The 26,835-nt window shown below is 45.6% G+C and overlaps 1 protein-coding gene across 15 annotated transcripts in view; it reads right to left on the bottom strand.

Moving 5' to 3' along the window:
• SIRT5 (sirtuin 5) overlaps nucleotides 1-26,321 on the bottom strand; it is a 36,765-nt gene extending 10,444 nt beyond the window's left edge. For 2 of the 15 annotated variants that reach the window (XM_059179318.1, XM_059179330.1), the window contains exons 1-9: nucleotides 25,858-25,947; nucleotides 19,774-19,866; nucleotides 18,793-18,942; nucleotides 14,827-14,960; nucleotides 11,858-11,926; nucleotides 9,062-9,287; nucleotides 4,909-4,996; nucleotides 3,858-3,911; nucleotides 1,375-1,498 (exon numbers count right to left, since the gene is read on the bottom strand). In XM_059179318.1, coding sequence (XP_059035301.1) covers nucleotides 1,375-1,498; nucleotides 3,858-3,911; nucleotides 4,909-4,996; nucleotides 9,062-9,287; nucleotides 11,858-11,926; nucleotides 14,827-14,960; nucleotides 18,793-18,907 — 810 coding nt within the window. In that variant the 5' untranslated portion in view covers nucleotides 18,908-18,942; nucleotides 19,774-19,866; nucleotides 25,858-25,947. Of the gene's footprint in view, nucleotides 1-1,374; nucleotides 1,499-3,857; nucleotides 3,912-4,908; nucleotides 4,997-9,061; nucleotides 9,288-11,857; nucleotides 11,927-14,826; nucleotides 14,961-18,792; nucleotides 18,943-19,267; nucleotides 19,290-19,773; nucleotides 19,867-20,234; nucleotides 20,318-21,087; nucleotides 21,233-25,583; nucleotides 25,679-25,848; nucleotides 25,993-26,156 lie in introns of those variants that run through there. The other 13 variants (XM_059179320.1, XM_059179323.1, XM_059179322.1 and 10 more) reach the window with 13 other exon arrangements.
• Between the last annotated feature and the right edge of the window lie 514 nt (nucleotides 26,322-26,835).

Below are 26,835 nucleotides of genomic sequence, written 5' to 3'. Positions count from 1 at the left end.
TTTTTTTCAGGTTTTTCCCTACGAATGCATATTTACAAATGTGCTTTCCAAGAAAGGAAAGATGAGAACATGCTGGACAAACCAGCTTATCTCACGTGACCATCAGTCATGAACGTGGCTGCGACACTGGCATGAGCTCAATGGTACTGGCCAGGTGAATATGCATCCATGAGAAAATCTTTCTGCTTCTAAAGACACGTTCTAGAAATTCTGAAATACGCATACCCTTTGTCCAATTAATTCCACTTCTAGGGAAATGTGTCCTAAGGAAAGGATCTGAAGAACACGCTAAGAAGTTATGTCTACGACAACCCACCCTAGCATTATTCAAAAAATAAAAATGGAAATGGCCTAAATGTCCAAAAACAGAGAACTCGTTAAATATTTATATCAAGCAACAGGACACCATGCAGCGAGTTAAAAGATGATGCAGATTTGTGAACGGACTGACAAGGAATATACGTGTATAAAGTTGTTTCAAAACAGAGCATATAAAAATATTGGTAGATAACTCCTCCCATCTACAAAGGATCCTGGTTCATTTAAATGCAGAAATTATAGGACTAAGTTCTTATTTTAATTCTCTAAGTTACTTTTGAGATGGGAACATATTTTCAGGAAAAAAAAATAAAGTATGATAGAATTTTTTAAAAAACAGAGCATATAATCTGAAGCCATTTTTGAATTTTAAACTATATGTATACATCTGCATACGAAAATATCTAGTCCAGGGGCGGGCAAGGAAAGGGCCGGATAGTAATGTTTTTAGGCTTTGTAAGTCAGAGAGTCTCCATCCCAAAGAGTCGACTCTGCCGTTAGAGTGTGAAGGCAGCAGGAGATGACCCAGAAGAATGGATATGGCTGTGTTCCAATAAAACTTTATTTACAAAAACAAGTGGCGGCCCAGATCTGGCCCACAGGCTGCAGTTTCTCACTTCTGATCTAGAGAAGCAATATACTAAAATGCTAACCGTGGCTATTCCTGGATGGTAGAGTTATTGGGGATTTCGAATTTCCTCTTCACAATTTTGTACTTGTTTGTATTTTCTCAAATTTAATAATGAGCATGTAGTACTTTCAAAATCAGAAGTAATAGCATGCTTTTTATTTGGTGGAAAGAGGCTTCATGAAGCCTAAGACACGGTCTTGCACAGTTGCGCATTTAAGATCTGTAGGGTACCACAAGTTGTGCATTTAAGATCTCTAGGGTACCACAAGACCTCTCAACCCACAAATTCAGAGGGGGAAGGAGGGGAAGGGAACAGAGAAGGAGGGAGGAGGGGGAAGGAGGGAGGGGGGGGGAAGAAATAGCAAACTCCACCCCAGTCCTGGTGTTCCAGAAAATCTCAAAGATCGGGGAAGGGAATGACCTACCACTAGACACAAGTCGCAGAGGGTCAGCTCTCTGTCGACCTCTTCCAGAATGGCAGGATCCAGGTTTTCTCCAAACCACACCACGTGGGGTCGCAGCAGACCCCCGCACCCGGCCTCTTCACACCTGTGAGAACATCAACCTTCACCCAACCCCAACACCTGCCCCTACAGGTCTGCCTAGGTGGGTCACGGGAAGGCTAGGGGCTACTCCAAAACCAGACTGTCCACTCGGGTGGCTCTGACGCTTCTTAGTCTCTGTTCCTCCCCTACCAGACCATGTGAGCTTATCCTGGATAGAAATTACTCATTTTAATGGTCCTCATCAATTTTTATTTTGTCTAGATGCACAGGGCTCATGTGTTGACATATGTGTTTCGACCAACCTTCACATTCCCCTTCTAAACAGTGTTTCAAAAGATTAACAGGCCCAAAATGGAGTCCCTTGTGCTAAGCCCCACGTCAGCAAACCAGAACTTACTACCTAACCTGTAGCTTCAGACTCGCCAGGGAATGTAACCTCTCACCAGTCAGTGTGGAACCACCCGGTCAGCACTAGCGGGGTAAGCCACTGAAACACCCCCGGGTCCCCTGAAGGAGGGTGACCTCATCTGAAACGGTTCCCTCCTTGCTAGAAAAACTTCCTCACCCTGCCTCCTTCGGCCTATAAGAGTCTTCCATTGTGGGGCACCTGGGTGGCTCAGTGGGTTAAGCCTCTGCTTTCAGCTCAGGTCATGATCCCAGGGTCCTGGGATCGAGCCCCGCATCGGGCTCTCTGCTCAGCGGGGAGCCTGCTTCCCCCTCTCTCTCTGCCTGCCTCTCCGCCTACCTGTGATCTTTCTCTCTATCAAATAAATAAAAATAAAATCTTAAAAAAAAAAAAAAGAGTCTTCCATTATGTGTGGCTCCTTTCTGTCTGCGAGATGGGATGCTGCCTGATCCATGAAGCTCGGAGGAAGCGAACTGGTCTCCAACATTGATGCCGTTGGATTTTTTTTTTTTTAAGATGATTTATTTGTCAGAGAGAGAGAGAGGTAGAGAGAGCATACAAGCAGGGAGAGAAGCAGAGGGAAAGGGAGAAGCAGACTCCCTGATGAGCAAGCAGCCCAACACAGGACTCAATCCTAGGACCCTGGGATCATGACCTGAGCCATGACTGAGCCACCCAGATGCCTCCGGATATGGGGTTTGCACAGCAGCTTTCCCTTTCCCAGCTACTTCACCACACACACTGGTGTGGCTGCCTGGGAGGAACCAGGCTCGGACCTGCCTCTAACACCCCAACCACCAGCTGGTCTCATCAATGACCTCCTTTCCTGTTTCCCCAGATTCACCTTTTTCTTGCCCTGACCACAGCCAAGTTCACCAGGGTCCATTGCCAAAACCTTCTCATTTTTCACTGCCTCCTACCTCATCTTATATAAACCTTCTAAAATAATCCCCCCAAACATCCTTTTCATCTTAATAATCTCCCCAGGAACTGCTCAGGGTCCCCCATTGTTTTATATCAAATTTTAGAATTCGGTAATAAAAATCCTGACTAAGAATCATAAAAAGGGTTCTGTAGTTAAATAAGCTGGTAAAATATTAATATATTGTAACCATTTTTTAAGGAGGAACAGTGTACTTCACATATTAAATGCTCTGAGAAGTCCCACAGGAAAGCAAAATTACTCTAACTTTGTTTAATCTGTGGTTTCCATATTTATTAGAGCACATAACATTTTTTTTCAAGTAATGCCTATCAACGTCGCATGAATCTAGTGCTCTATGAAACACTTTAGGAACCACTGTGGTAACATCTGGTTTGGGAAACCTGAGAGAAAAAAGTCTCTCCAGGGTTTATCATAATGTGAAAATCCTGTCTGGTCCTGTCATTTCACCTTCTCAAGACCTTTTTTATTACCTCCTTTCCTCCTGGATTGATAATACTGATGACGACAAGAAGGATGAAGAGAATACGCTTTACACACACCACATATGTATCGGCAGCCTAACAGCTCCAGAAACCTTCCAGACCTCAAATTCTCCCACCACAACACAAAGCAAAAAGAGACCAGAAAGGAGGTCTCCTCACCCTGCTTTGGTTCACCTTTGCCCTTTCACTGTTGGCCTCATAGGTCAGAGCTGGTTTCTGCACTGGCACCTTTAAGATGCACCTCCCAGAGCACCTGGGTGGCTCAGTAGGTTAAGTGTCTGTCTTCAGCTCAGGTCATGATCTCAGGGTCCTGGGATCGAGTCCCACATCAGGCTCTGGGCTCAGCTGGGAGCCTGCCTCTCCCTCTGCCTCTCCCTCTGCCTCTCCCCCTCCCCCTGCGCTCATGTATGCTGACTCTCTCTCAAATAAACAATCTTTAAGAAAAAAATTAAGAGGCACCTCACAAAATGAACTTAGATTTTGATTTCTTTCTTTCTTTCTTTCTTTCTTTCTTTCTTTTTTTTTGCACTCTGGGAAACCAAACATGGATCCATGTTGTTTTACCCACCGGGGAAGTTTCTCCACTGGGATTCTGGCATCTTGAGCTTCCGGGTCTGGAGCACTGAAGCAAACAGTATTAGAAAGGAAACAATGTCATTGGTATAATCAAAGAACAAAGAGATAACATAACCCAATAAATCTGCATATTTTCCCGGCAGCATACAGTTCAAAGCCCATAATTAGTACATGCTGACTTAGAGGTGCCCAATAAGGACAGGCAACAAACAATTAGCTACTGGAGGTTTTACTCAAGAGAAGGAATCTGCATGTGGGGAGGGGGTGAGCCGCGGGGAAGCCAACGGGAGTTTCATGACATACGCTATATATGTCATCGTGATTTGACTCTTCTGCACAGATATGTATTAATAGATTGCTTGTATGATTTATACTGACTTAAAATGGCCAGGTAAAATTTTTCTCAATATTTCAAGTATATTCTTATTTTTTCCCCCTAATTATAATAACAGTACATGTTCATCACAGAATTGTTAGAGAAGTCTAGAGAGTGGTAAAGAAGAAATGAAAATTTCCCATAATCCCACCATTCTTGATAATCACTGTTAATATTTCATTGTATTTTTTACCTGTATACAGATATATCAACATAAACGGTGTGTGTGTGTGTGTATGTGTGTGTGTTGGGATCATATGAGGTAACAGTTAGGCCCTGTGGTTTTTACTTGGCATTGTAAACTTTGAGCAAGGTATTTCTTTTTTTTTTTTTTTTTAAGATTTTTATTTATTTATTTGACAGACAGAGATCACAAGTAGGCAGAGAGAGAAGGGGAAGCAGGCCCCCCGCTGAGCAGAGAGCCCAATGTGGGGCTCGATCCCAGGACCCTGAGATCATGACCTGAGCCGAAGGCAGAGGCTTAACCCACTGAGCCACCCAGGCACCCCAAGCAAGATATTTCTTTTATCAGATGGCTGTACTATGTCTAGTCTTATTTTTCACAAATATCCATGGGAATCCTAGGCTACCGTTGAATTTCCTTACATTTATGTTCAACTGAAAAGAGAAAACAACACACACTCGTCCCCGAGAGCAGTATAATTACCCTTTCCCTGATAAAGCCGCACAAATGGGACTCTTGTAATTCTCAGCCACAACACCACAAGAGGTACAGCGAGTTTTAAATAAGCTACCTGAAAAACACGAATTAAATGAGACCAGAGTTTAGTAAAATCAACAGCAATTGTCTCTGTTGAGGGGATACAAAATAACTGAGTTTTTACGGGTCCACATTAGCAAATGGGTCTGCCCTAGGTTTCGAGGGAAACACAAAGGCAGGTAGCAGTCCTAAGCCAGCTGAGGGTACCTGCCTCCTGGACCATGCAATCCAGAAGGGAGAGACATAAAATCCCTTACTCCATGATGAAGTGGCTCCTGAATGACCTCAATGCGCAGGTGCATTTGAAGTTGTCTTTAGGGCCCTTGAAGCCACAGTGAACCGAAGGGCGTGGTTTACCAAGTACATGGTTGATAAAGGTTCCCTACCTTGGATGTACTTGCGAACTTTTCATTTCGACCTAACAAATTTTGACTTTTCTACAAAAGCAGCTCCGTGAATACATAAATCTACTAGTATATAAGCCAATAATTGTTAAAACCAGTGACCATTTCTTGAGGAGCCGGTAACGTGACCGTAATTCATCAGATGTTCGCCTTGCGTCCAGCGCTGCGCTGAGCCCACCACACACCAGGGTGGACATGTGTCGCTCCATTCCGTCCAGCATTCCCTCCTTGGGGAGCCATCTCTCTTCTTCCCCATGCTGAGCGGAAGGAGCTGTCCATCCCATCCCAAAATACAAGCTTGGGCCCCAGCTCCAGGCTGGCCCCATCATGGTACCTAATCTGGTAATCTCAGGGGCCTGATAGAACAAAGGCAGCCCCGGCTGTTTCAGCTAAAGAACCACTGAAGGACCATGTGAGGAGGACAAAGAGTTCTGGCTGTTGTCCAGAACCCTTCCACCTTCCACGGACACATTTGGGCAAGAGCCAGAGAGGCCCGGGATTGGACTCTGCAGGATGAGTGTCAGCAGCTTTGAAGGGAAGCTGGAGACAAGAGAGGAGCAGCCTTTTTGGGAATGCTGCATCACAGATACCCTGGATGGCACAGAGCAAGGAACACACGGTGTCACCGATGCCTTGGAGTTGTTTGCAAGAGATGCCAACGAGCTGGCTCGTGAGGCACACTTACCCACTTTATTTCACTCGTATTTTGTGGGTTTTTAAATTTTCACTCATATTTTGTGATTTTTTAAAAAGATTTTAGGTATGTATTTTTGCTAAAGAGAGAGGGAGAGAGTGAGCACAAGTATGGGCAGCAGCAGAGGCAAAGGGAGAAGCAGGCTCCCCGCTGAGCAGGGAGCCTGATGTGGGGCTTGGTAATAGAACCCTGGGACCACTGCCAAGCCGAAGACAGAAGCTCAACAGACTGAGCCACCCAGGCGCCCTTTTGTATTTTATATGCACAAGTGTGATATAGTTCCTAAAATAGTGTCTAAGGAGACGTGTCTTGAAAGAAGTTGCTGAGGCCAATGTCAATGAGGTTATTGCCTATGTTCTTATCTGGGATTTTGATGGATTCCTGTCTTACATCGAGGTCTTTCATCCATTTAGAGTTTATCTTTGTGTATGGTGGAAGAGAACAGTCCAGTTTCATTCTTCTGTATATAGCTGTCCAATTTTCCCAGAAAGATAAAGAGCTTCTGCACAGCAAAGAAAATGGTCAACAAAACAAAGAGGCAACCCACTGAATGGGAGAAGATATTTGTAATGACAGTACAGACAAAGGGCGGATATCCAAGATCTATAAAGAACTTCTTAAACTCAACACACAAAAAAACAGATAATCAAGTTAAAAAATGGGCAGAAGACATGAACAGACACTTCTCCAAAGAAGACACACAAAAGGCTAACAGACACATGAAAAAATGTTCATTATCATTAGCCCATCAGGGAGATTCAAATCAAAACCACATTGAGATACCACCTTACACCAGTTAGAATGGGCAAATTAACAAGACAGTAACAACATGTGTTGGAGAGGATGTAGGGAAAGGGATCTCTCTCACACTGTTGGGAATGCAAGTTGGTGCAGCTGCTCTGGAAAACAGTATGGAGGTTCCTCAAAAAATTAAAAATAGAGCTACGTTATGACCCAGCAATTGCACTACTGGGTATTTATCCCAAAGATACAGATGTAGTGAAAAGTGCACATGGGGCCATGTGCACCCCAATGTTCATAGCAGCAATGTCCACAATCGCCAAACTGTGGAAAGAGCCAAGATGCCCTTTGACAGATAAATGGATAAAGAAGATGTGGTCCATATATACAATGGAATATTACTCAGCCATCAGAAAGGATGAATACCCAACTTTTGTATCAACATGGACAGGACTGGAGGAGATTATGCTAAGGGAGATAAGTCAAGCAAAGGGAGAGCCAATTATCATATGGTTTCACTTATTTGTGAAGCATAAGGAATGGCATGGAGGACATTAGGAGAAGGGGAAAATGAAAGAGGAGAAATCAGAATGATAGTCGAACCATGAGAAACTATGGACTCCGGGAAACAAACGGAGAGTTTTAGAGGGGCGGGGAAGGGGGGATGGGCTGGCCAGGTAGTGGGTATTGAGGGTACAGACTGCATGGAGCACTGGGTGCTAGATGCAAACAATGAATCATGGAATACGACATCAAAAACTAATTTGTATGGTAACTAACAGAACAAAATAAAAATAAATAAAATAAAACTGTGTCTAAGTAAGTTTGAACAAACTTCTTCTGTAACTACAAAGTAACAATTCTAAGGGATAATAAAACATCATGGTTTGGGTAGACTATTCTCTTTGTAAGGGTCACATTAAAAATGTGATGTATCTTGGGGCTCCTGGGGGATAGGTCAGGTGGTAGAGCGTCCAATCTCAGTTTAGGTCCTGGTCTCGGGGTTGTGAGTTCGAGTCCCGTCTTGGGCATGATGCATCTTAAAAATGGTGGCATCTTTAGTTTGATGGAAGGCAGGGCTTTCTCTTGTTTCGACCTAAATTAGAAGAGTTCTAACAATCTGAAACCCCCAATGTTCCAACTAATGCACATATTACCTTATTTAATCCTTGAAACAAGTCTAAAACAGGTGTTAACATCCCCACTTGATACATTTGTACCTCGCAAGGGACACCACCTGCCTTCTGCACCTGCACGGAAACAAGCCGCATGGACAGACCCTGTAGAAGAACGTGCCAACAAGGCACCCAGTCAGTGGGTGACCAGCTACTGCTGGGACACAAAAGCGAGACGGGACCCAAGTGAAGGCTGCTTCACCACCATTATCCCAGGCAAAAATGGGTAACTTCACTGCATTGCCACAGAAACCAGCAACATTCCCCATGGGGTCACTGCTTCTGGAAATTCCACAGTTAGAAATGCATTCCTTGGGATGGAAGTTTTGTAGGCTCTTAAATACAAATGCCCTTGGGAAGAAATCTTACATACCCATTTACGCCCTTGTATGAATCAATTTATTAGATTTTTTGGTGAGCCCCAAGCAGGGAGAGAGGATGAAAGAGGACGTGAGGGGAAAGAGGATGTCATCAAGGGCAGAGGAGGGAAGCCAGACAGGGTTAAGACAAACTTGGTGGGCTGGCTGCAGTGAAGGTCTCTGATCTGGCAGCTTCCCTAAGCGCTTACCCGCTGAATGGAAGCCCAGCCTCGGGGAGAGAGCCAACTGGGGACGAAGGGAAGGTAAATGGCTACCCCCCAGGGGATGCCAGCATCGTCCCCAGGCCTCTAGGGCTCCCCAGCCTCCCATTTCCCATAAAGGAGGTTCCCCAGCCTCCCATTTCCCCTCAGCCTTGCTAGGCACCACCGCTGTGTAATACGCACAACAGACGCCTGGGCATCTCATCAAAATGCAGATTCCGGGGGAGCCTGGATGGCTCAGTGGGCTGGCCCTCTGCTTTCGGCTCCAGTCAGGATCTCAGGGTCCTGGGATCGAGTCCGCGTCAAGTTTGCTGCTCATCAGGGAGCCTGCTCCCTACCCCCTACCATTGCCTGCCTCTCTGCCTACTTGTGATCTATCTCTGTCAAATAAATAAATTAAATCTTTTTAAAAAAATGCACATTCTGATTCAGTAGGTCCCTGGAGGGAAATGGCAGGACTTGTAGTTTGAAATCTGGTTCCCCTCCCCGCATGAGGGCTCCTCACCATGGATTTCCAGAAGGTTCTTGGTGCCAGCCCTGCGGTGCAGCTCATCGATGTTCTGAGTGATGACCATGACCCGTCGGCCCTGCTCGCGCAGCCGGGCCTCACATTCAGCAATGGCAAGGTGCCCCGGGTTCGGCTCCTTGCTCAGCATGACCTCCCGCCGGTAGTGGTAGAACTCCCACACCAGGGAAGGGTTTCGTGCAAAGGCCTGCGGGGTGGCCAGGTCCTAGGAGTTGGGGGGAGAGAAGAGGCGGGAGTCAGAGAGAGAAGGCCATGGTGCACTAATGCTCTGGGACACGGAAACAGGCGGCTTCTGGAGGGAACAAGCTGGAACGCGGCTGCCAGAGGCCCACGTGGTGCGACAGATGTGGGACAGGGGCCCAGGGCCAGCCTGAGTCCCAGACCTGGGACTAACGAGGGACCGTGGGGAAACCAGCTTTAACTTCTCCACTTCCAAGGCGGGGATATTGCCACCTGTCCCATTCGCCAGGCAAGGAAGTTATGAGCAGGAAGTCAAGCAATCTGCAGGTAAGTGATTCAGGTTGAAGCTGCTTTTTCATGGAGCCCCACAATATAGGAAGTCGATGCGTTTATCCAGGAAAAAAAGCAAAATGAGAAGTGCCCACTTGAGGTATAATGGTCGTAGTTGACAAACTCAGTTCTTTCTTTTTTTTTTTTTTTAAGATTTTATTTATTTATTTGACAGACAGAGATTACAAGTAGGCAGAGAGGCAGGCAGAGAGAGAGAGAGAGAGAGAGAGGGAAGCAGGCTTCCTGCGGAGCAGGGAGCCCAATGCGGGGCTCGATCCCAGGACCCTGAGATCATGACCCGAGCCGAAGGCAGCAGCCCAAACCACTGAGCCACCCAGGCGCCCCCGAACTCAGTTCTTTCTAATAGTAAGTAGAGCTACACGCATACACACAACAACGCATATAAAAAACAAGATATATATTAACAGAATATATTAAATATATTTTTAAGGATGATTTCTCTTCTAGGAGGGACAAATCTTACCCACAGCAAAAGAGAGGAGTGTCGTTGTTGTCTGGGGCTGCCAGCTGATGATCGGGAAAGGCCACAGGGGAACCTCTGGCAAGATACAGTCTATATCTTGGGGTGCCTGGGTGGCTCAGTCAGTTAAGCATCTGCCAGTGGCTCAGGTTATGATCCTGGTGTCCTGAGATCAATCCCCACATTGGGCTCCCTGCTCAATGGAGATTCTGCTTCTGCCTCTCCCCCTACTTGGGCTGTCTCTCTCTCTCTCTCTCTCTCTCTCTTTCTCTCAAATAAATAAATAAAATCTTTTAAAAAAGAAAAAAAAAAAAAGAAATAGTCTATATCTCGATGGTGGCGGTGGTGGTATTATGCATTTTGTTTGACTATAAAGGTCACCCTTCTATCCGGCAGTAGAGTCAGTCTTCACTTGGGGAGTCAATGGGGAGCAAACGTGTATGTTGTGGATTATCCGCATCTACGTCCTGCCCTCCATGCAGAACGCGAGTGGCCTGAAGCAGTTTTTGGGTGCCACGGGAACGTGTCCACGTGTGTCCTTGGAACACGGTGGTGTCAGACACAGTCTATGGACTTCTTTGCTTCCCCACAAACTCTGAGCTGCTTTGACACCACTGACTGCCTCTCTCTTCTGGAAGCACCCACTGAGCTTCTCTAATTCGGGGCCTGCTCTGTTTGGCCCCGCTCTCGTGGGACCCTGATGGCCTCTGAGCTCCCTCCTCCCCTCCTTCACCTTTAAGGCGGCGATGCCCACCCCTACCTCCATAGGCTGGAGGGCAGCAGAGGCGAGAAAACATCCCACACGTTGCCAGCCTAATGCACTTAATAGGGCAGGAAAGGTTCACTAACCCTTCATTAACAAGAAGCTACCACCTAAATCTGGAATTTATGTACTGAAGTAACTATTTACAGTGGCCTTCGTTCAGCCAACAAAAGTCTAGTGAACACTTCCATGTGCCAGAGTTCTGGGAGCTGGGGACAGAGCAATGGTTAAAACAGACAGAACCTTCCACATTCCAATACTAGGGTTTCTTAGGCCGGGGGTTGGGGGGAAGTAGAGTGCCTAAGGCCAAAAGTACATTCTGGGCCCAGGATGGTGGGTGTTGGCTCCATCTGTTAAAATGGATTGAATGGTACGCTTCAAAGTGGTGAGTTTTGTTGTACGTACAGTTAGCCATTGAACGATGTGGGGCTTAAGGGCACTGATCTCTGTACGGTCAAACATCTTATGTGTACCTTTTGATTCTCCAACTTTACTATGAATAGCCTCCTGTTGACAGAAAGCCTTCCCGAGAACAGAAACAGTCAAAGAGCACGTATTTCGTATGTCATATGTAAAAGATACTATATTCTTACGATAGAGCACACTAGAAAAAATGTCATGAAAATCCTAAGAGAACATACATGGACAGTGCTGTCCAGTAGGGATCGATCCCAAAAGCACAGTGTCCCTTTACAGCAGGAACCATCTGTCAGTGCCTACATCAATATTCTTATACAGGATACAAAACACTGTAGGTGTTATATGTATTACTAACAGAAGACATCAAAAAAAATAAAAGATAAGGTGAAAAAAATTCCTATTTATCTATGTGTGAAAATTCACATGCTGCTAATGAAGAGGTTGGCTTTCTGCTACCTGGCACAGGGGGTAACCTCACTTCAAGGCAGCTCGTCTGTATGCCTGTGAATGGTTACGGTATCTTTACGGCATATTCGGTATTACAGTCATATTTGTCGTGTGGTATTAGAAACCCTGTTACATTTTTTTAAAAACCACCTACCTGTGATGATGGGTTGATACAGTTTCTCCATTTGGGAGAAAGAGAGGTTGACTGCACCATAGTGTAATTCTTTGAACGCAAGGTCATAGAAGAGTAAGAAAAGAGACACATTATTAATTTTATATTAAATATTACTCGCTTTACGCCTATGTGAGGGTAAGCTGGCTGCTTCCGTCCAAGTCTTGCTTGTGACATACACAACGCGTTCTTAGGTGATGCCCATGATGGGGATGACATGCCTTTCTTGCCAGACGGTTGTTAGAGTCTCACGTTTACACACACGCACGCACGACGGACCAGCGTGTCAAGTATATGGCACGATCCGTATTTATGACTCATGAAGTGGACCAGCACGGAGTCTTCAGCCCTGCTGCCTTCATGCTGAGAGGGCTGAGGAGGACGAAGGGCTGGTCTTGCTGTCCCAGGGATAGCAGATGCAGAGGAGGTCGGAGGGGAGGCAGGCACACTGAGCGTAACTTTACAGAAATACACTGAAACTTCGGTCCAGCTTCTTCACCGTCTCCTTTCTCTGAAAATGGTTCTTATGGTACCAAGCCTTCTTCCACCATTTGCCTTAGTGTCGGTGCCTGAGCCCATGTCAGAAAAGAAGTCAGAAATCATCCTAGATTGTTGGGACCCTTCTGCCAGGCCATCTACTGTCCCTTTGACTTCTGCGCAGCTTCCAAGTCCTCCCCGCTCCATCTGGCACTGGTTCAGAAGCTCTCGTCTTCATCAAGTTGTCTTCTGTTCATTCCTCTGCCGTGGTGTCTGCTAGCGCTTGAATTTCTCCAAGACCTAAATCTTTTTTCTTTTTTTAAAGATTTATTTATTCTAGAGAGACAGAGAGGGAGCCTGTGCATGTGCGGGGGAGGAGCAGAGGGACGGAATCTCAAGCGGACCCCCCACTGAGCGTGGAGCCCAATGCGGGGCTCGATCTCATCACCCTGAGATCACCACCTGAGCTGAAACCACGAGTCGGATGCTTCACTGACTCAGCCACCCAGGTGCTCCCAAGACCCCAATCTTAAAGCCCTTAGTCTGTCACCTTTTCTGCCATACCCATGGTCTTTTTCATGGCTTACTTAATTGCCTGTGTTGTAAATTCTGAGAAGTCACGCACAACATCGGGAAGCAGTTTTCTCCTGCAGGAATTTGTTGTTCTGGGCTTTACGGTTTTAGCGGCTTTGTCTCTAACAACAATCGCATCTTTACTGGTGTAATCCTTGCAGACTTTCACGATGTTCTCTCGTCCGGGGTTCCTTCCCCTAGCACTGGCAATCCTTTCCCTAGACCACCCTGTGTCAGGAGCCTTAGCAGTCCTTATGGCCTCCTGACCTACAGGCTGAATTAGAGACGATGTGTTTGAGGGGCAAGTAGACCAGTTTGACGACTCCAATGTTGAACTCCTGGGCTTCTGGGTGGCCAGGGGCGTCGTCCAATTTCTAAGGAATGTTAAAAGGCAGTCTCCTTACTGGCAAGGTACTTCATTGATGGGACCCTCCAGAAACAGGATTCTTGCAGTCCAGGCCTTCTTGTACAACCAAAGGACTAGCAGCTGGTATTTCTCTTTTCCCTTCAAAACTCGGGGGTTATCAGCTTTATAGAGAAGGGCTGCCCTGATCAGAAACCAGAGTGCATTTCTATCAAACCGCAGAATTGGCCTTTCCCTTCCTGCCTTAAATCCCAGCCATCACTTCTGTTTCTTACTAATCAACATCCTTTGTAGCATTTTCTCCCCCAGAATGGGGCACTTGTGTCTGTATTAAAAACCTGTTCAGGCAGACACACTCTCTCTAAAGCGATCTTCTTAATGGTACCTGGGAACTTATCTGCTGCCTCTTGGCTGGTAGAAGCTACTTCTATTAGCTTGGCTTTTTTTTTTTTTTAATCCAAACCTCTTTCTAAGATTATCCAACCATCTTTTGTTGAATTCTCCAGCTTTAGATCCTTTACCTTCTTTCTGCTGTAAGTTTGCTCTTTCTCAAATCACCTTCGAGTCTGTGGGTGTACCTTTCTTATAGCAATCCCCAACCAGCATCAAAGCTGCATTTTCAGGATGAGATAAAAATGCATTTCACAGGGCGCCTGGGTGGCTCAGTGTGTTAGCCTCTGCCTTTGGCTCAGGTCATGATCTCAGGGTCCTGGGACCGAGCCCCGCTCAAATAAATAAAATCTTTAAAAAATATATATGAAAAGTACACAGGAACTTTAAAAAAATGTGTAATCCTGGGTGCCTGTAATCTTGGGTGCCTCAGTTGGTTAAGTGACTGACTTCAGCTCAGGTCATGATCCCAGAGTCCCGGATTGAGTCCTGAGTTGGGCTCCCAGCTCCATGGAGAGTCTGCTTCTCCCTCAGACCTTCTCCTCTCTCATGCTCTCTCTTTCTCTCTATCTCAAATAAATAAATAAAACCTTTAAAAAAAAAGTATAATCCTGATTTACAATATCTATAGAAACGTGATTAACTATGATAACCAAGATTTCTCCGACTCCACTTTAATTACTAGAAGAAATTTCAATTGTTATGTGAATAAATACAAACTATACAGATCTAGAAAGTGAGGAAAGTGGCTGCTTTGCTTACATCTGAGACTTTTTTTTTTTAAGATTTTATTTATTTATTTGACAGAGAGAGATCACAAGTAGGCAGAGAGGCAGGCAGAGAGAAAGGAAGGGAAACAGGCCCCCTGCCGAGCAGAGAGCCCGATGCGGGACTTGATCCCAGGACCCCAAGATCACGACCCGAGTCGAAGGCAGCGGCTCAACCCACTGAGCCACCCAGGCGCCCATGAGACCTTAATCATACACAATTTGTACTGGTGCCAAAGTAACCAAGATGGGAGAGTTGTGGTTAATTTCAGAACTTCGCCCTCCACGACACGCATAGGGCCCCAAGTCAGGCTCTGCCGTGGATTCATTCAGAAGAACCCTGCGGCGTTCCAGGGAAGAACCCTGGAAACATGGCTCACCTGAGCTTGCCATCTTCTCCAGTAGCCCCCGGCTCCTCGGAAAGTCGGGACTCCGCTCTCAGCACTAACGCCAGCCCCTGAAAGGATGACTATGTGCTTTGCTTTTGCAAAAAGCTTCCGAAAATCAGCCATATCTAAAGAGAGAATAAAAGCTTCCGAAAATCAGCCATATCTAAAGAGAGAATAAAATCTTCCTAACTCCCGTGGACATTTATATCCTGTATCAGTTGTTCATATTTTGACATGACCTTCCATGAAATGATACTTTAGGATCTTCAAATAAAAATCACTCCTGTACCAGGGGCACCTGGGTGGTTCAGTTAGTTGAGTGTCCGACTCTTTTCGGCTCAGGTCATGATCTCAGGTTTGAGAGATCAAGACCTGCGTCAGGCTCCACACTGAGTGTGGCGTCGGCTTGAGATTCTCTCTCCCTCCCTCTTCTTGCTCATGTGCTCTCTCTCTCTACAATAAATACATCTATAAAAAAAATAATAAAATAAAATAGATACAAATCTTTAAAAAGATCATTCCTATACCATGAAGATGCCGTCCCTGGGCCTGATGGACGACTGTGTAGCATCTTAAAGAAGCACACGCCATTGGCTTTGACACTCAGCTCCACCTCCTGTCCATCCACCTGTGAGAAGTGATGGACTAGCCCTCTGCTTTTCTGGCTGTTTGATGTGCTCAATAGAGTTTTCCCAAGAACAGGCTGCTACAAAGATTTTTAAAAGCTAATGGATGGGAAAACATCCTCTTCATAACAGTAAAAACAAGGTACTGTGGGGAGGGGCGGGGGGGTTAACCTCATGCCCACTGGACTCCTAAACCTTCCCTTCCTTCCCAAATCCTGTTCCCTTTGGGGATCTTTCTAATTTATGCTTCCTTTGGCATCATTACAATGTCAGAGTGAGAACCCCTCCCCCACGCACAGATGCTCTGCTCCAAACCTAGACATGTAACCTTCCCCTTACAACTCAAGTAAGAGCTGGACCCTTCGATGTGACGTCACCAGAGACTTGGGGTAACAGAAGAGAGTTGAACACAGCGAATACTGTGATGGCAGGTAACAATGGTCGCAGACTGTGGCTTGCTCCCTAGTTCTGCATCTTCAGGCATTGTCCCACTCGCTCTCTGGCCATCAGGGGCAGCAACCACCATTTAGTGAGGGCTCCCTGTGCCGCAGGCTCCGCGCCAAGCACTGTACATGGAGTATAATGTAGAATCTGTCCCTGCAACCAATGTGCTCATCCCAGGTTCAGAATGAGGAGCTAGACTTGGAAATGCCATTGTTCCTCCCGGCGACAAAGAGGGTAGGCCAAGGCATGTGGCTGAGCGACACCCTTCTTTCCCAGGCACTGTGGCTCTGCAGGCCCTCATTCGGGGGCTACGTAAGTGCTATGGCCCCAGCAGGCCAGGCCTAAGAGTACAGAGCTGAGTATAGCTGCCAGGAGAAGAGACTCCCTCTTCTGCCCTCCCCTGGGAGCAGCAAATGCCAAAGTGGTGTTGCCCGTGGCCCTGACACAGACATCCTCTAACCTATGCTAACGCACTGCAGATTTTGGCAAAAATATGAGTGATTCTTCAGCTGATGCAGCAGGTTTTCTGGTCCCCCCACCCCTGGAGACAATGGCGACCAAAGCGAATCCCGAGAATGAATGAGCATCCCGAGAGATGGAGCCCAGGACAGGCAGGATGGAAAACAGGAAAGAGAGCGGGATGGGGGCGGAGGGATGATATGAGCGGGAACGTGACTTCACCTTGTATCCTGAGCTGGTAAGACAGATCCTGTCGCTCTCCCAGGAGAACTCCTCCCTTCTGAGGCCTCATCCTCGTAAGCTCAGAGTCACTTCCATGACTGGCCCATGACTGTGAATCTTAATAAAGGCCCCACCCCTTCTCCCCCTGTCTGGCTGCTGGTGAGAAGCCACAGGAGTAAAAGCAGACTCTGAGAGACAAAGAAGCAGAGGCTCCAGCTCCCTCTCCCACCACATTCTTGAAGCTTCCTGAGATCACGATACCAGCAGCGTAAGTCCTAAAGGACTGAAGGTGGGTGCAGGCACACTACACCCTTGTCCTTGGGCCATAACTGGCCCAACCATGTGGCAGCCATGGCAAAGCTCTGCCCAGGCTTACATCCCCTTTGGAGATAGACCAGTGTGACAAGGGAGGCACACTAAAGCTGTCCCACCAGGAAGAATTCAAAAAAAGAAACCCAATCTGGGTGGATTGGAGTGTGCAGTCTGATCGAATCTCCTGGAAGGACAAGATGCTTAATAAGAAAAGGTACAAGTACTTGACCAGGGACTATGTGTGTGACTCCTGGCTTTAAACCCTACAAATGTCCTCAAGGACTTTGAAATTCACCTATAAAGCTTTCCCTAGCCCTAACCATCTTTTTTTTTTTTTTTTTTTAATCTGAAATTTAAACTCCATCATCCTACTGAGGAATAGGTCCTAGGTCAAAGTGACTTGTATTAGGATCTCACTCTATACAACTTCTAGAAATAAAAAGGTCAGCTCAGGTTTGGTTCTTAGAAAATGGGTTGTAAATATAATAATGTTAAGGTGGTAGAAAATCTTTAAGAAGGGGGTGGGGAGGGGCGCCTGGGTGGCTCAGTGGGTTAAGCCGCTGCCTTCAGCTCAGGTCATGATCTCAGGGTCCTGGGATCGAGTCCCACATCGGGCTCTCTGCTCAGCAGGGAGCCTGCTTCCTTCTCTCTCTCTCTCTCTCTGCCTGCCTCTCAGTGTACTTGTAATTTCTCTCTGTCAAATAAATAAATAAAATCTTTAAAAAAAAAAAAAAAAGAAGGGGGTGGGGAAAAGAAGAAAAGAAAAAAAGGCATTTCCCAACTACTAAGCGAAAACACCCATATGTATTGTAGTTTTAAAGCGAGACGGCCCACTCTGGGTGGAAGTCAGGCACACACTTAGCCTCGAAAAGCCTGCCATGTTCTCCACAGCCAGGAACACCAAGGGATTCGGTTGTTTGCCATCCCTGAGCTTGGGCAAAATGGAAGGAGGAGCTGCTACGTCTTGAGCACAATTGCGGTATTAGAAAAAGTTTTCCAGGGGCGCCTGGGTGGCTCAGTGGGTTAAAGGCTCTGCCTTCGGCTCAAGTCATGATCTCAGGGTCCTAGGATCAAGCCCTGCATCAGGCTCTCTGCTTAGCAGGGAGCCTGCTTCCTCCTCTCTCTCTCTCTCTCTGCCTCTCTGACTACTTGTGATCTCTGTCAAATAAATAAAAAAATTTTTTTTTATTTTTTTAAAAAGAAAAGAAAAAGAAAAAGTTATCCAGAAGTTGAAAAAGAAATTAGCTTGGCCTTTCAATGTCATCCTAAAGCACGTCTCATAGGTCCACAGAAGATCCTTTATTATACAAATCTGTTAGGCTCTGTATTCACTACAGACTAAGGGCCCAGGTAGAGATAGGAATAGTATCCGCACAGTAGAACATGAACTCCATATTATCCTGTAGGACAAACTCCAGCTCTCCCCTCTTGCTGAGAGGGGAGACAAATCCAGGGGCACCTGGGTGGCTCACAGGGTTAAGCGTCTGCCTTCAGCTCAGGTCATGATCTCCAGGTCCTGGGATAGAGCCCTGCTCAGCCAGAAGCCTGCTTTTCCCTCTCCCTCTGCTCTCTCTGTCTCCGTCTCTCAAATGAATAAATAAAATCTTTAAGAAAATAATAATAATAAAAAGACAAATCCCATGTGAGAATCTTGAATGCAAATATTCTGGAAGAAGCAATAAAATGTTTCCAAAGGACTTCAGCTTGACCACAGAGAGATGATCTTAGACCTATCCTGCAAGGGGTTTGCCTGAGGGGAGAACACCGATGTGGCTTTCTCTAAAATCTTGCCCAGGACCCACTCCATTATCCACATTCCCCCTCAAAGTGCAGGAACTCTCAGGTTCTTCACATTCTACCAGAGACTAGGGGTGGCATGCTGAGGAAGACCTACTTGAACTTGGTCGAGCCATTGTTGGGCAAATCCGGGTTCCAGAGGAGGCTTGAGATTTCAGTCCAGAGTACAGCCCATAAAGTAATCGGCGGGGAAGGATCTGAAGAGGTTGCATCAGGTTTCCTTTGTGACACAAATTCCTGAGTTGGGCTCTAGAAAAAAACCACAGAAACAAACAGAATCAGCTTATAGTTGTACATATATATGTAAGGATGCCCTTTACAAAAATCATGAGTAACAGATAGGGATGGTATTCCTCTTTTAAACCAATGGTTTCCCAGGCGCCCTGGGGCAGTGGTTCTCAAACTCTGGTCCCCACACCACCAGCAGCCTTGGTTGGCAGCACCTGAGATGTCTTGTTAGAAATGCAAGGTCAGGGGCTCTACCCCAAACCCACCGAATCAGAAACTTTGCAGCTGGGGCCCACGTCTGTCCCCATTGATTCTGATGAATGCTCAAGTTTGGGAAACACTACCTTACAGGCTGGAGAAGGTGTGAGAGGCGAAAAATCGCTTGAAAAACAAGTTCTTCTACTTCTTAAAAGGTATGAAAAAAGTAAGAAAAAGGTATGTCTTCTCAATTTTTCGCCAAAATACAGTTTCTATGAGAATGTAAATTCTGAAAATGGAGCCAGGCAGAGAAGACATGTCTGTCCTATGACAACAAATAAGATCTAGAAGACATCAAGCCAAAGGAACCTGTGACTTCAAGCACATTTAGTAAATTTGATCCATCCCTGAGGAATTTTGTGAAAGAAAAACAGTCAATATTTGGATCAATGACACCAACAGGGTAATTGGCAGGGCTGACTTCTATCTGGTGGGTAAATTGTTTTGTTTTTTTTTTTTAAATATTTTATTTATTTATTTGACAGAGATCACAAGTAGGCAGAGAGGGAGGCAGAGAGAGAGGAGGAAGCAGGCTCCCCGCTGAGCAGAGAGCCCGATGCGGGGCTCGATCCCAGGACCCTGAGATCATGACCGGAGCCGAAGGCAGAGGCTTAACCCACTGAGACACCCAGGCGCCCCTGGTGGGTAAATTGTTGTAAGAACTCAGAATTAAAGGTCTGTAGATCTAGAAAACAGAAAAATAACACATTTACCAAAAATTTACACAATCATGTCTGTCAAAATCCACAGAACACCACACTTAAAAAAAAGGTTAATTTTCCTGCAGTGAAGTATAAGATTGTTTAAAAATAAAATGGGCAAAAAAAGAAAAAAAAATTTTTTAATGGGCATACGGTTTCAGTTCTGTGAGATGAGAGTTCTGGAGATTGGTTATGCAACAATGTGAATGTACTTAACACTACAGAACTGTCCCCCTAAAAATCACAAATTTTTTGGTTATGTATATTTTACTACAATAAAAAAAAAATGCACAAAGTGATTAAATGTGATTTGCTGGCTAATTCAGTATTTATAAGCAGACAGTTCACTGACTTCAGAAGCCACGGCAGGTATCCGCAGGGTAGAGGATATTGAGAGAAGTTAAAATAAATGTCTGGAAGACGAGGCTGAAAAACCTGTTATGAAAAAAAAAAAATTTTAATGAAAAATAAATAAAGCAAATAAAAATTTTTTTAAAAGCCTGTTAGTGACAAGTCAGGTTCACTCCACAAATCATTCCAATGTGCAGATGTCACATGTTTAAAATTTTAAAATTAAAGACCTTCTCTCTAACCTTGAATTTTTTCACCTTTTTTTTTTTTTTTTAAATGTAAGCTCTACACCAAGCATAAGGCTTGAAAACACAATCCCAAGATCAAGAATTGCATGCTCTACTGAGTGACCCAGCCAGGCATCCCAAGACATTTTCTAGAACCTTGAGTCATTTCCAGAATAAATGTTGAGGGGGGAAAAGCCAGTTGCAAACAGTGTTTTGTAAGAGAAAGGTTAGGAGATAGAAATATATACCATAGTACTTATCTGCATTTGCATTAAAAAGGGGGGGAATTCCCAATTAATTAGTAAAAAGAGTTGAAGGTGGCGTGGGAAATAGGAGGTTAGAGACTTGAGAAGCAGCAGAGATTTTCAGTACATGTGTTTGTACGTTGTTTACAGTGTCCACGTTCTCCAGCTAAGGACCACAAACACACCCGTGGTCGAGCAAGTTGCAAGGACAGAGAACCGCAGTATGAAGATGTGCAGGGTGTCAGAACAGTGACAGAAAGGGTTTATTACAGGATCAGGGCTTGGGTTAGCGAGGTGAGGGAGATTTCCTGGAGGGCAGGCTTCGTTATGGACTGCAAGCCATCAGGAGACAGGATACATTGGTTATCCTAGTGTGTCTTACCTAAAAAGTACAATGAGTGAGGGGCGCCTGGGTGGCTCAGTGGTTTAAGCCTCTGCCTTCAGCTCAGGTCATGATCTCGGGGTCCTGGGATGGAGCCCCACATCGGGCTCTCTGCTCGGCAGGGAGCCTGCTTCCCCCTCTCTCTCTTCCTGCCTCTCTGCCTACTTGTGATCTCTGTCTATCAAATAAATTAAAAAAAAAAAAGTACAATGAGTGAAACAGGGTTTGAGTTGGGTTCGAGAGCAGCAGTTGCTTCTAGCCAGGATAGGAGGATGTTTTGTCATTTTTTGTGGTTTAGAAAATGTTCTTGTTTTTGTCTGGGTTCAGACCTAATTACGGAGTTGTTTTATTTTTACACTGATTCACTGTGGTCATGGGGAAGCCTTGTCTGATGTCGGTGTCCTGTGAACACTATGTTCAACAGAACACCAGGGTCCACAGCATAGTGCCAGGACAGAAAATACGGAAGCAAACCACATGTTCATCGACTTATAAAGGGGTTAAAGAAAACACACACACACACACACACACACACACACACACACACAAAAGAACTGTGATCCATCCATTCGACAAAATACTATTCCACAAACTGCGAATACACACAAAAACATGGGTGAATTTTAAAAGTATTATGCAATAGTAACTTGAAAGAAGAAAAACCTAGCAGACCCTACCTTAACTGAGTGATCAAAATGACCATCACCAGTCATAAGACACACTGACGTCATCTACTTCCTTAGAGGATACAGTGAGAAGGGCAAAATCTCACTTCTCCCCCAAAATGCATTAGTTCTACTAAGAATACGTCAGAGAAACTCCAATTGAGGAAGCATTCTCCAGCAAAATTGGCCAGTACTCTTCAAAAAAAAGTTACCAAGTTTATGAAAAATAAAGACTGGGCACTTGTCCCAGGTTGCAGACTAAAGAGATAAGACAAGGAAATGCACTGTGGTATCTGGATTGGATACAAGACATGAAAAGGGACACTAGTGGGAGAAGTGGCAAAATTTGAATGAAACCTGCAAAATTAGCAAACAGTACCGAGTAGCGAATAGTCAGTAGCGAATAGTCAATGTCAATAGTCGGTGTCAATGTCCTGGTTTAGATCCTTGTTTTCTAGATTGGTAAAATGATAATCTTAGGGGAAACTGGATGAATAGTATATGGGAACTCTGTGTACTCTCTTTGCAACATTTCTGTAAACCAAAAATTATTTCAAAGCAGTAAGAAATAAAGAAAAGCATTATGCTAAGCAAAAGAAGCCAGAATCCAAAACCCACACATATTTAAGAAATATTTATGAAATATTATATAGCAAATATTATATAGCAAAACTATAGGTACAGGAATCACATCCAGAAATCACATCCCTGGCTTTCTGGGCCTAGGAGAGGGGGGAGGCAGGGGGGGCCAGGGAACTTTTTCAGGCAGTGGAAAATTCTGTGTTGTTATTTTGTGGTGTTTTCATGGAACTGTATAAAAAGAAGGGTGAAATTTCATAACACCTAAGCTGTATTTCAGTAAACCTCACTTAAAAACAAGAAGCAAGCATATTGACAAATTTTCATCAATATTTGTCTCTGCTGTAATCAAAAAGACTAGATAAGAAGTTTGGAATTGGGAAAAAGAGAGTAGGTTAGAAAAAAAAAACGTTATAGTTCTGGTTTCCAGAACAACCTTGTGGGACAAGACCCTCTGGCTGCCAGGAGGCTCTCTACAGAGAAGGAACACAGGTCAGAGCCAAAGGGAAGACCAAAAAAGGCCTCTAGCTGACTGGCTGCTGAGGGAGCAGGTGAGCTGACTTGGGGGGCAGCCTGCAGACCATAAAGGCATTGTTGGACCATCACAAAGATCACCTCCATGCCCTTTTGAAAGGATACATGGGGAAAATGGCTTGGTATGATTTTCAACCAGCATGGGCATCACAGGCTTTTGACAAACTTCAATTTATCTGGAAAAACTAATTATTTGAAACACCTTGGTAAGGAACAAGAGAGGTATTATGACAGTTTATTTTTAATTATGGGAAATTTTTAATATATACAAAAGTAGACCGGCATAGTGAACTCTTAGGCTCCCATCACCCAGTTTCAGTAATTATCAAGAAAAGATGCATTTGAGGATCTCAGATCAATCTGAGGCTTTAAGATACTGTCATAGAGGATCATTGTTAAACTTGCACATCTTGATAAAAACTGGGAAAACTCAAGTTCCCAATACTCTCTAACTAGACCAAAACCTTCTTACATACTGCTTGAAATTATTTATGCAATCATTTTTAGCTTAATATATATCTTTAGCTATTTCTCTCAAAGATGAAGATATCTGATTCCATTGCTGCTTTCTAGTACTTAAATTTGGAGACATCAGTTTGTTCCAGAAAATTCTTTTCTTCTTCTGTAGGTTTTCAAATGTTTGCAAACATTCCTACTTCCTGTCAAAGGCTTCTAGATAACTCCTGAATAAACTGCAGTATTTTTTTCAGACAGGAAGGCAGGATTTTAAAAGTCATTAAGAACTTTAAAGAATTTAAGGAATTAAAATCCCATCAACAGAGGCATCAACAAAAAAGCAGCTAGAGATACTGCTCTTTGTCTAAATTTTTCTGCAAAAGGGTCTCAATGATGGGTCTTTTACTGAATTGCTATGAAATGAAGACAAATCTTCATTCTGTGTTGAGCATGAGTATTGAATTAGTTGCTAATTATGAACAGTTGTCAAAAAATTGAGAATACTGGAGTGCCAAGCTGGCTCAGTCAGTAGAGTAGGCAACTCTGGATCTTGGGGTTGAGAGCTTGAGCCCCATGTTGGGTATAGAAATTACTTAATAAAATCGTTAGAAAATTAAAAAAAAAAACTTGAGAACATTAGGGAATTTTTAATTGTATGATTGACCAGATTCGGATATATTATCTGGATAAAATGTTACTGATTTTTCACCTAAGTTTTTCTATTCAAATGTTTTCATTATTGAGTAATAAAATTACTTCCACCCTGACACTGAACTCAAAATAATAAAGCAGGAAAACGTTTTACTTGCTCATGTTTCAATATTTCCAAAAATCACTACTTTCTAGATTCTCTGCCTAGGAAATGCAATTGCCAAGTACTTCTTGGGAAAACAGCTTTAGTTCTCATCTTATGTGAATTATGTCTAATGACACACATGTATTATATAGATGCATGTATCCATATATCCATGGACTATATAACAATTAAAATCCTTTCTAAACATTCATTATTTGTATTTCAAATCTTTTATCATACTAACTTATTATTTGTAGAATCTAAGTTTTTTGCATCTATCAGAATCAGAAAATTTCTGGTCTTACAAAACCATTCTATTTCCTGTTTTATTAGTGAACATTTCACATGATTTTTTTTTTTTTAAAGGATGTGGGAAATGTTTTGCTAAATGTCCCATTAATTTAAAAGATGTTCTGCAAGTCCTTCAGTGAATGTGCAAAGTAGAGATTAAATACTTTCAAAAATGTTTGGGGCACCTGGGTGGCTCAGTTGGTTAAGGGTCTGCCTTTGCCTCAGGTCATGATCTCAGGATCTCAGGGTCTCAGGGAGCCCCACGCAGGGCTCCCTGCTCAGCGGGGAGTCTGGTTCTCCCTCTCCCTCTGTGCTACTAAACAAATGAAACATTTTAAAAATAATAAAATAAATACACAACGTTTACATGTTTTTGAACAGTGCCACCTAAAATGCACTCTCAAGATCAGAAATGCTCAGAACATAAGACTGTTTTCAAGATGTTCCCACAAAGTATTTACTGGAAGCATCTTCTGTGCCAACATTTATTTGCTTTTCTAAGGGGGTCAGGGTGACCAGTGGTTCTACCTTCCACAAGCTTACAACCCTGTTCAAGTGGAAAAGCAAATTCGTCTGGCAGTACATCCACCGCTCTGGGTGAATGACAGTCCCCTGTTAGCCAGACTTTTGAAATCACCTACTGAATTAGGGGGAAAAAAAGGAAAAGATCTGTATGTTCCCTGTGGCACCCTAACAATTTTGAAAAACACAGTAAATGAAATGAAAGGTTGTATCAGGAATTTGAGATTTAAAAAAAAATTTTTTCAGGAAAAACAGTGATTTAAAACAGGAAGTGCAAAAACTTACACAAATAAATACCTTTTGACCTCCCTCTGAGCTAAGTTAGTGCTCTGTGCCCGTCCCCGGCTGCGAACACGGCACAGTCCTCTCTGCCCTCCACCAACTGCTCTCGTCAAGGCTCCCAGAGCCCAAGATCCGCCCTGCCAAACCCAGGGGTCGTCTGGCTCCTCCTCCTCGGCCACGTCCAGCCTCTGACCCCTTTGATAATCTCTCCTGCGAAGGTTTCCTTCTTCTGGTTTCCCAAAACCACGCTTTCCAGGTGTGCCTCCTCCCTCCCTGGGTCTCCCATCCTCGGACTGCATCCGCCCTCCGATGCCCACCAAACGGCCCCCACCTCCCTCGGCCACGCCCGGGCTCCGGAGCTCTGCCCGCACCTTCTCCCCGCAAAGCCTCAGGCACCTTCTCCTTGACCCTGACCTCTCCCTCTGCCAGCTCCCACTCCGGCCAGACTCGTCGGCAAGTCCTGAGGGCTCCCCCCTGTCAACTCCGTCCCTACTCCGACCCCTCCTCCCAAGCCCGCCGCCACCAGCCCGGCCGCCGTCCTCGGCCCCCCGGGCCGCTGCCAGCGCCCACACCGGCTCCCCTCAGACGGGACTCGGCTCCGAGCCCTCCCGCGGCTCCCCCTTCACAGCGGCCTACCAGGCCCACCTGCTCCGGCCGCGTGACTTTGAACCTGGCTTCCTGCCCCCTCCCTCGTCTCTCGGGCGGCAGCAGCCCGCAGGCTATGCTCGGAGAACACCCGGGCTCGGGGCTCCGCACGTGCCGTTGCCCAGCCCGGGGAGACTCGACTAGGGGCGCGGGTAATTCCCGCAGAAGCGGGGTCCGCTCCCCTCCCCCTCGCTCTCCCACCCGTCAAGGACCTCGGAAGGGGGAGCGCGCATGCGCCGGCCGGCCCCGCCTCCGCCCCGCCCCGCCCCGCCCCCTCCCGCAGAGGTCTGGGGGCTTACGGCCCCAGCACACCGGCTGGAGCGGAGGAAGGACGCCGAGTCTCGGGTCCTCGCGGAGACGCACCTGCAAGAGGCGGGACGGCGGCGGCACTGGCGCCGGGGCGGGCCGTGAGGGCGGAGGGGAGGAGCGGGGACGGGACGGGCCGGCACACCTGCCCTGCTGCAGCGGCCCCTGCCGGAGACCCAGCCCCGCGGCGCTCCCTTTCTGTGCCCCAGCGACAGGTCTCTCTTTGCGGGACAGCGGAGGGACAGCGGAGCCGGGCTGGGGACGGTGTCTTGCTGCGTCTTTGTGAGCATCCCCTATATGTCGTGAATGATTACCTGCCCCGCGGCTGGATTGCACACCCTCAGGACACAGCGTTTCAAATGTTGGGGCAGCTCTCCCTAAAACGCTGTTTCTAGGGATGGTTCGTTGGGTTCCCAGGCACCACCACTGCGATCATTACCTGCGTGTCCGAAGGGAACAGTTTGAGGGTCTCTAGGATTCGGTGACCCAGGTGGCTCTACGTGTCTGAATCCCCTTAAAATCTCTCATCTTTCTCAGTTTTGATTCAGGCTTGCCACCTGCGCTTCTTTTCCTGCAGTGGAATTGCTCATGGGTGTGCCCATGATGTGAACGGGAGAAACTGAGAACTTGGGAGCAAAAAAATGTTTCCTTGACATTTGTTTTCCCCGTCTC

Source organism: Mustela lutreola, chromosome 6 (assembly GCF_030435805.1).
Source record: "Mustela lutreola isolate mMusLut2 chromosome 6, mMusLut2.pri, whole genome shotgun sequence".
Taxonomy (NCBI): Eukaryota; Metazoa; Chordata; class Mammalia; order Carnivora; family Mustelidae; genus Mustela; species Mustela lutreola.
Note: the sequence above shows the minus strand (reverse complement) of the source record. Positions and strands in the feature narration are given on the sequence as shown.